The sequence below is a fragment of the Macrobrachium rosenbergii genome, chromosome 12 (assembly GCF_040412425.1).
Source record: "Macrobrachium rosenbergii isolate ZJJX-2024 chromosome 12, ASM4041242v1, whole genome shotgun sequence".
Classification (NCBI taxonomy): domain Eukaryota; kingdom Metazoa; phylum Arthropoda; class Malacostraca; order Decapoda; family Palaemonidae; genus Macrobrachium; species Macrobrachium rosenbergii.
In genome coordinates this window covers 49572932-49583590 of record NC_089752.1, presented here as the reverse complement: position 1 = coordinate 49583590, position 10659 = coordinate 49572932, and the positions used below count along the sequence as shown (strand labels likewise).

At 36.7% G+C, this 10659-nt stretch overlaps 1 protein-coding gene across 1 annotated transcript in view; it reads right to left on the bottom strand.

The window, feature by feature from the left end:
• Positions 1-797: 797 nt before the first annotated feature.
• The window catches only part of dop (microtubule-associated serine/threonine (MAST) protein kinase dop), a 321749-nt gene continuing 311887 nt past the window's right edge, over positions 798-10659 (bottom strand). Inside the window, 1 exon segment of the mRNA XM_067113018.1 lies at positions 798-4798. Coding sequence (XP_066969119.1) covers positions 3554-4798 — 1245 coding nt within the window. The 3' untranslated portion in view covers positions 798-3553.

Genomic DNA, 10659 nt, shown 5'->3' with positions numbered 1-10659 from the left:
GACCAGATATAGGTAACTACACTTTGAGCACCCAGTCTAAGCAAAGCTTTTAAGATGCGTCCCCCAAAGTTCTTTGTTTGGAAAGGGGAATGAGGAGATGCGGGCTCCTTGTACAGATAGATGCCCATCCCATCACACTGTACTAGCCAGACTTGAATTTCTTTATGGCCAGTTTCACTGGTCTGAATTTTCGATACTTAGCGAGTTCTCTGTCGAGTCTCACTCGCTTTCGAGGCCTTCTTATCAACCAACCGATGATCCCTGTGGTGGGTAAGAGGTATTGCTCCACTCACCCCCAATGACCACCAGTTAAACTACCTTGTTTTTAAGTTCACCAACCATTTTGGCTTGCACTGAGGATATTCCACTATGTAAAAAGGCTCTGGTTTGTAAGGTATACTGAAGACAAATAGAAATTACAGCACTTTAAATTTCCTAGTATCAGTTTTAATACTGCTATCAGTTTGCCTAGTACATTTGCAGAATCTTGTGATCTGTTTGTTTAAGCGAGGAACAAATTAATTCCTGCTTTCTACTGACTTCTCCTGAATTCAGGTCATATTTTCAATTTCCTCTTTATCACCTTTTTAATTCATATTTTCAATTTCCTCTTTATCACCTTTTCATTTAACTTGTCTGTTGACTCTATCCATGGAGATTTTCAGCTGAAGATTTAAAGAAGGCAAGCTCATCAAGTTCCATTCACAATCCATTGTGGTATAATGTATTCCTTTTAATCTTATTAATACTGTATACTTAATGTAGTGGCTATTAGATAAGGGAAATAAAAAACTGAATTACCTATGACTTTATTTTTTTCTAAGTTATTTTTAGTATCTAGAAAACATGGGATGTATGACAACTTAGCAACCATGTTGGACATGAAGGTGGTATTAAAGTCTGACTTAACAGGGACAAGATTCAGGGGGCTTAACTTACTTAAATTATTCCAGCTACTGTTTTACAGGCAATTTGATATCTACATAATACATGAAAAAAAATCCTGACAACTGTAGAAAGCTTCAGTTACATAAATCATTAAAGTAAATTTTCTAATGTATATACAAAAAAAGTGCATTTTCCTTTAACTGAATACTTTATTTAAGGGATCAGAATACGGGAATATAGCCCACTAAAAACTTCATATGGGTAGTGAAATTAAATACCAGAAATACCTTGAACATGAATAAATGAAAAATATCATTTGAAAACTATACAAGCCAAACAAAATTAAATGTAAGTTATGCAGCATGGGACCAAACAACTAAATTCTAAAACAAATATATCTCCAATAGAAACCAAATCCAGGTGATTAAGAGAAGATCCATTTAGTACTAAAAAAGCATGGCAAGTCCTTTAGTGCAGTTGAGAGAGAATTATCAAGCACTAAGGAAGTGGGGATGAATTTACACAAAGTCACACGCAAAACAATGCTGAATACAGGCAGCTGCAGTGCTTCTCCAAAGCAAACTAACACCAATGGAAAATACTCGATTAATAAAATTTGACTGAAGCAAGTTAACAGATATTGCCAGCTTCTGACTTCAAAATAATGAAAGCAAGACTTCTTGACTTGTCTCAAGGTTTGATTTCAAATCTACTACACATTACCCAATCCCCTTAAAAGGATATTACTTCATATCCAGGAAAAAATAATTCCTCTAAACCGAAGTTTCAAAATCTTTCTGGGACAGTAAGAAAAAGGGGGGAAAACAAGAGTTTACTCACTGGTTAGCTACTGGCTCAAGAAATCAAACATTCCTAAGCAGGAATATTTCTTAAAAGCCGCTAATATAAATAAATTCAAGCTATAATTAATGAATTCCTTCCGACTGAAAAAATGCTGATGCAAATGTCATCTTGGGGTGAAAGTCTTAAAATAAATTTTTTGTGAATTACAGCTATTAACACAAATTAATATCTCAATACATGTAAAGAATTCATGACCATTTTCCATCACAAAGAGGTGTATACACTAACAAATACACTAAGATGCTATTTTGTCTAAAAATAGTTCCATATTCTATACAAATTCCCTATGCATTGTTGAAAGGTCTATCTCCTGAACATGGATGTGAAAGGAAGACCCATTGAAGACTCCACTGGCACAGACTGTGAAATGACACATGGCCACTGGTCCCATTATCAGCTCTGGTGAGAATGACACTTAGCAGGGGATACTGCGCTAACCACAATCTAGGAAAAAGTTAAATAGAGAATTCATAAACTAGAAACACTATACATGAAAATCAAGATTTTTTTTAACTTTTTCATAAATTTCCTACATAATATACAAATGCCTGCCCTCAATGCTAATATCTAATGGGAGACTGGCGTCACAGATACAAAGGACTACAGCTATGTTAAAGCATCAAAATTCCATTACTGACCCAGATCAGGCCATCACGCAGCACAAATGCATTGAGGAAGCATCATATTACTGTATTTCATAAAAACAACACCACTTTACAGCAAAACTGGATGACATTTACATAAAAACTGCTCACTGGATGAAATCTCACACATGAAATAATTGGCCTCCATAAATTTGAAAACATTTTGATGATGACATAATGAACTTTTTACTAGCTAGTGCTAATATAAGATGTGCCAATGGTGCTATACAAAACTGATATCCATTGTCAATAAATCACATCAGTTGTTACAGGTACGCATTTAAATGTAACTGTGGCACCCAAAAATACTACTTTTGCAACAATAACCATGAATCAATAATAATAATTAGTATTAAGTACTCCTGGTAATTCTATTTTAAATCACAGCAAGGAAACAAGCAAAACAGTTTCACCAAGAGACTGACAATTTTACACTAAAAAGAAGAAAGACACAATATTTAACTTTTCATGTGAACAAAAGTCAATCCTCTATCTCCTGAGATAGTAGAAAACTACAAATAAACTGACCAATCACCACATTTTTCATTTCCACCTATCACCTCCAACATGGTATGTGTGTGAGGTTTTGAACACCAATATGACAATGAGGTTCATAATATACACAACACGGGAAAAATTCATGTACATGACAAATGAATATGAGTACATTTATATTATTCTGTCTCTTAAAACACATGTAACTTCAATGTAAGTAAAAACGTAAAAATCTTCTTGAGATAAAGATGACAGTAAAATTAAGTATATTTACAGAATGACAGAGACCAAAGAGTTAAAGTGCCTAACTGTAGCTGACTGTATCAGACACAAGCTTAAAACTGTCATGGTCTCCATAATATCACAATGGTATTAACACAACCGAGCCTTAAGGCCATCACAACAAATTCACACAACTTTACATATATTTATATATATATATATATTTATATATTTATAACAATCACCAGGAATGATTCCAGTAGCTTGGCTACTCTATTAGTGTAGTCAAGAGATAGAGAGAGTTATCATCACAGGCTGCAAAAAATTTCCTATTTCTTACTGGAGAGGACTTGCCGCGGTCCCGCCCAAAACACACACAAGTGTTGGAGGCACAACTGTGTGCCACTAGGGGCTGTGGGCAGGCCAGCGGTGGGCCAACCCTAGGAGGTTGTGCCTCCCTCTTTTTCCTTGCCCGCTTTAAACAGTTCCCTCTTTTCTTGTGCCGTCCGACGAGAATCTCTCTTGTCATCATCTTTTTTTGCATCTCTTGCCTCCCTACGGCCTCTACTATCACTGCGAGTTTTACCTTCTGCCCGCCCTTTACTCCCTTTTCTCTCAACGCATACACCCCCCTGGGAACTCTGAGTAGGAGTTGTTGGTTGAGAGCCATCTTGGCAACTCGAAGAAGTTGATGATGACGATGATGATGATGATGATGAAGCTGCTTTGCCCCCACAACCAGCACTGTTGGTCCCTGGCAGTGATCCTCTACTTCCCTGGGGGCTCTCGCCAAAATTTGTTCGTGTTGTCTCTGGACATTCAGGAGAATCTAATTCCTCTGGGGCCTCCTCTAATGTAGTAGTTGGGAGTGTTGGAGGAAGGCTGACTGCACTAATGAAGCGCTGGGTGAGCAACGTGGGTGCAACTGAGCGTACTACACTAGGTGTACAAGTATCATAATTTGGTGGAGATTGTGAGGTAACTGTTACTCTTGGAGGATTGCTTACACTCTTGGGTGATGGAGTTGCTAGAGGGCTTATGGTTGGTGTGCCCTTAGCCTCTGCTGACCTTGGATGGAGGCGATCAGGAGAAAGTGCGCGACGCAACAATGGAGAGCCAGGCTCGGCACTTTTGGGCCTTCCAATACATTTCTTTGCCGCAGGACCTGGAGTTAAGGATGAACCTGGTGAATATGTCTGAGTTGTGTTTGAAGAACCCGGACAATGGTGATGGTAATGATGATGGTGATGATGGTGATTGTGATGATGAACAAGGGGTGAAGGTGACCTTGTTGGTGAGGCTGGTAGGGGAGAAGGAGAAGGTGTCCGAGCTAATGGAGAAAGTGGTATGTGGCCAACTGATTTTCTTCTGTTTGGTGAGCGGAAACTCTTAACATTGGTTACTTTATGATTGATAACATGGAGAGATGATGGTCGCTGGTGTAATGTTGAAGATCCAGCAGGAGAATTAGGCACAGATGATGTTGGTGATGATGAGCCTGAAGAATTTACTGGAGACTGAACTTGGTCTATGGGAGGAGAAAACAGGCGGGCAGTTGGTGGTGAATGTGGGGACTTGCAGCGGGTTGGAGAATTTGGAATACTCTCTTGTGATGAAACCGAGCGGTTCAGGGATTGATAGCTGCGACTCGGTGTTAACATGGGAGGTGATGCTGAAGCAGCAAGCTGGGGAAGGAAACAAAGGAAAAGTTAAAAGCTTAAATACTTTATATCTTTCTAGGAGATGTTGCAAATAGTGGTTTTGACAACTGCAAATCATGAACATAGGATACACTAAGTTTATCTACAATTCATACAAATTTAATGCACATGAAATACTTTAAAAGAAAGAAATATAGTCTTGATGAAATTTACAATCCCTAACAGGAACAGCCTTAACATTCTTAGTACATTTTGCCAAATTATACAAATTATTAGTAAGCTTGTTAATTGAAAACTTTACCACGAAGCATCTTAAAGAAATATACACCATGTCCTATAGCTATAGAAACTACTCTATACAGAAGACTACAGGTATGGCCAGTACAACAAGGACTACACTATATATACAGATTTAGAGTCCCATCACATTATTTACAAAGTATACCAACAGACTAACTACCAAATATGCAATCACACCCCAGAATATAAGAACAGTTTTCCTTCCACAGTAACACAAAACACAGTCTTGTAATTCACGTTTTCAAAAAAACACCTGGTTGAGGGGTAGTACACGTTCAGCTATCAAGTCATATATTCGACTAACTTGGCAAATAGCAAAATCAAATGAAAAATTTGTCTTGTTAATATTTTTGCTATTCCAGACCATTTATGACATAAACCAGTCTGCTAAGTTATACAATCAAAATGAGGTAATTGCCCATAAACAGCTAGTCTCCAGTTTGGATAATGATGACATTATCATTTATGAAATACCAATAACTGTTCCCAATACAAGCCCAACCCTACAGATTTTGGCAAACTAATTAAAAATATGCTAATTTAAATTCAAAAGTATTATTATGCATAAGAACCCATGATATCATATTCTAATAATTATTACTCTTTGTAAAAAGAAACTACAATAAGATATTGGATGATAAGCATGAAGAGAAAAGAAAAGCATTTCATAAAATTTAAATGTAAAGTTTTAAAAAGTAATTTGTGTTTTTTATAGACACAAACCAGACCCTTTTATGTAGGAATATTTCTCAGCACGACTTTGAATTGGTTGCTGGAACTTGGTAGGTGGGGAGTGGGGGAATTCCCCACTCACCTGCTGTCATGGGTTGGGCAGCCACTAGAGGTCCTATGATTCCCTGAGTAAAATGTAGTCCAGATGGTTGATGCTGCTGGACACCTTCCCTCATTACCTGTGAACTGAAAAGTCCTCTGAACAGCTAGGATCAGCCCAATGGTCCTGGCTTTGTGAGCCATCGCCAGGACTGAACAACCATCTTCCTCACAGGACAAACTGTATATGTTCACTTCATTACTTCATGATGTAGAAAAGAAACATGTTCTGGACACTACTTTCTTGTGCATTCTGGTAATACAAAGAGATCCTGACATTATGGCCTAAGGTATGAGGTCATGTTTTCACTTGATTATGCCACAGGGCTTGCACTGAGCACCACTGTATCTGATCTGGCTTCCCACTAACAAATTCTCAGGGGGAGAGGAGGACAATTTTAGAGGCTTTTTCCAAAAACTGACAGGTTCTCAGTTCACCATAAAACTAATGATGGGAATGAGAGAAATCCCCAGCACTTTGAGACCCAGATAAGATGCAGACGACCATGCTACTTGTTAACACCCTACAACAAAACTGAGGCTAACAGAACATCTTAAGGGCGAGATCTTGAACTGAGGTACCTGGGTTAATCTGTGGAGTCACCTCCCATTACAGATGCTGAATCTAACTACGTGAGAAAACTATTCAAGTCTCCTATGAGCAAGGAAAACTCTACAGAGAAGGTCTTGCGAGGTCCAAGCCTTTCAGTTGGAAGACCTGGCTCAAGGTAGAGTAATTAGACTTCATTGCAAGTACTGAGAAAATTATTTCGATGAAGGTGGATGGTAAGTCCACGATCAGCTGAAAAGAAATGCACTCTCAAAATCCAACGAAACTTCCTGGCAAAGGGGCTTCCCATACCTCTTTTTCTTCTTTCCACAAAAGGAAAGAGACAAGGAGGAAGATGTGCACTTGCATTTCTTCATTTTGCTCCTGCCACTAGTCTTATTTCTCCTCAGCTACGCTAGATGATGTGTCGAGAAGCAGCATCGGAAGAGTATGGCCTGTACTTTTTACCACAGGAGGTAGTCCCATTGGCAAGACGATCATTACAACAGGCTCAGCATAGCTGAGTTCCATAGTGGAAACAGAAGTGGTGAACCATGAACACGTGCCAATGTCTCACCTGGTTTGGTACCATCAGAGCACATACACTGGTTGCCTATAGGTAGAGAGAGGGCAGTCTGGAAAGAAGCTAAAAAAGTTTGGCAGTTTCAAAGGCAGAGTAAGCCCTTTTGAAGAAGCTTGCAAGTATCTTTAGGCCTTCTGCCACTGCAAAGGAAACCAGCCAGCTTACTCATAAAACCAGTGCAGAACGAAAAAAGTGGTTACACACACACTAGCACTTAGGAACTAGAAGCCAAATATTCACTTCTACTTCACAACTTCAATGTTCACTTTTCTTGTTTAACCATGTTGAACACAGATTTAATATATATATATATATATATATATATATATATATATATATATATATATATATATATATATATATATATATATATATATATATATATATATAAATTAAATTAAATTGATGGTCAGTCACAGAGCAGCTAGATGTCTTAACTGTGGCAGAGAAAAAGTACTTGATGATGGTAGGTGGGGCATGGGGTCATTCCCCCACTAGTTAATTGCTGCCACGTTAACAAGTCTCAATGATTGATTCTAGCTTGTGCAGAAGGACACTCCTACATAAAAGGCTCTGGTTTGTATTACCATGGAAACAAAAGAGCATTAAACTTTTTAATCAAAAGGCTGTTACTCATAACAATCACACAATATTTTGGAGACCTGTTTGATATATCTGACATTTGTCATACATACTCAGAAATTAAAATAAGTCACAAGTCACTATTAATATGAATCCTGGACACTTTATCACATAAAAGTATTATATAAAGGAGTGATAAAAAATGTTACTATTCTTGAATAACCACGTAATACCAGCACTCTGTGAGCACTGCTGAAGTAATTTGTGTCCTCTTACTGATTCCCCAACCAATTTTCCTCTACAAACACTCCAACTGATGAAATCAGACAGACTGGAGATCTATTGTCATGCACAGCTATAAAGAATGGTCCACCTTTATAATAAGTTTGACTGAAATCCCTTTATTCTGAAATCCCTTTATAACTACTTACGTTGTGTTGACACTTGATTGCAAGTCTAGCAGATATGTGGTGATGGACAGCCTACCAATCACAATTCCCTTCATGTAAATCTATGAAAGATGGTCTACCTTTGTACAGAGATAACTGTGGCAGATATGTTGACAAAGTCTCTCTTCCTGCACATTTGAAAGGATGATCTACCATGTACAAAGTTTGACTGAAATTCTCTAAAATGGGAATTTATGCAAACCTATACCGTATATGGTAGTCTACCTTTGTACTAAATCTGACTGAAATCCTTTCAACCATTTACAACTTGCAATGAAAGGGGTAAAAATGAGAGTATCTCCCTTTATACACATTTATGTACCATGTTTTACTGAAATCCCTTCAACCATCTAAGAGCTGTGATAACAAGGTATGTATGACACAAGGACAGAATGGCAGATTGCCTCTCTTCATACACATCTATACATGATGGTTTACCTTGTACCAACATGATTTAAATCTCTTCAACCATGTTCAAACTGTGATGATAAAGTGAGTGTGACAGTCTCTGAGGTACAGACAGAAAGCCAATATTTCTTTAGGCACTTTATGAATCATGGTCTACCTCTAAAGTTTTATGGAAAGCCCTTCACCCGCGAAGGAGTTGCGAAAAAGATAAGCGTGACAGACACAAAAAAAAGAGAGAGAAAAAAAAAAACTATAGTTCCTCACTGACCTCGTCAGTAGGGGACTAATTAGTAGCATAATTAAATGTGATTATCAATTTTTCCTATTTCATGTTTCTTGTGTGTACTGATAAAAGGAAAAATCTTCGACACTTAGCAAAACCTTGCATTACCAAATACCATGAACTACTAAGTTAAAAAAAATTATAAATAATTTAAAATAATAAAAATTGATTCAAAGGAATCTCTGCTTAGTCAATCACATTATCGTACAATAAAAAGTACACTCAAATCTTGCCTTGGATATAAAATCATCCACATATAATTTTTCTCCACATTCTTTCTCAAGATCTTTTCATTTTGTAGAAATTTTTAAGGGAAAAGTGACCTTTAATCTTTATTTTTATACAAAGATGAAAAGCTGGAATATACAATACAATAATATATGCCTAATATTAGTTCTGGTTCTGAAAACTAACAATATGTCTAACCTTGCTGTGTGGAGACAGCAAGTTCATACATTCTGAATTTTAAAAATTACACAAGATCTAAGGCAAGGAACTAAAAATGGAAAATATACTGACAAGCCAAGGGTGGAACTGAAAGGAAGTCTATACTAAATGTTCTTACGACCTGTAAAAACGAGAAAGAACACAAGACAGTTCCTTAGCTTAGAAATTAATACTGGTGATACTCATCCACTTTTCAATACAGAAGTGCATGTACCATTAGAAAAGTGTTATTCATGATGCCAAATGGCATGCAGTTTTTAATACAATTTTTCTTATTTGAGATAACTGAAAATCGTGCAGATTGTATTAATCTACTCGGCAGTATCCCTTGAAATGCTTTGGCATTTTTATATCACAAATCATACTCTATTTCCCAAAGACATAATGAGGGAATAAGATTAAGAAGCATGAGCTGACCATAAGTTAATCAAAACCAAATTGCCATTTTTACATTATAATTTTAAAATAAACATTCAAACTAGCTTTTATAGAAAAATTTACAAATGATTGTGGAAAAAATGCAACGTAAGCACTTGACTGCAGCAAACAATCTTAAATATAATAAATTTTATGCTGTAGGTTATCAATTGCTCTTCTGAATTTTTTGCTCATACCTAAAAGCCTGGGGTTTGATCATCACTCAAGATTTACACCAACCCACGAAGCAATGTAATAAATTTTGTATATTTCAACAATACATGCCAAGCTTTAACAAATTCAGAAAGACATGAACTTGTTACTTAAACTATATCCATTCCAATTGTAGATTTCAAATTCCTTCCAATTGAAATTAACTGGATACTAATCTTTGCATGTTTTAGCCTTAATGGGACATCCACGAACTTTGCCCTTGGGAAGTGTTCTATAACAATGAAATTCTGCCCCTGAATGGCATTGTAGCCTTTGGTCAACAATCTCACACTTATTTTTTGTCCTAAAAATATGGTAGAAATGGTGGCCAACCTGTTCTAGACTAATATTTTTGACAGAGGTTTTTGCCTTAACTGTCCATTTTTCAGGTTGAGCTACCCTATACAGCAGAAAATTAAGTTCATATTAATCATCAGCACTATAATTACAGGACTTTTACAGTACATCACTAAACATAAAAACACCAAATTTACAACAGTGGCCCACATATTAAGCAGTACGGGACATTATTAATCGGCTCATATCTGTAAATGATGTGTGTACATTTCTTCCCTTGTGTATGCATGTAGTATGTAAACATGACAGCAAAACTGACAGTAATTAGATATTCTACTCAAGGTGCTATCCAAGCCTTCATGTAATTACTATTCAATCACTCCCCAAAACAAAACATAGTTGTCGTAAGGACAAAAGCTACAATATCAACTATGGTATATAAATTTTGTCTGCTCATTATACTCTAAGTTACCTGTGTATTTCACATTTTTAATTAACAGAATGAATACTATAAGCAAGTGAGCA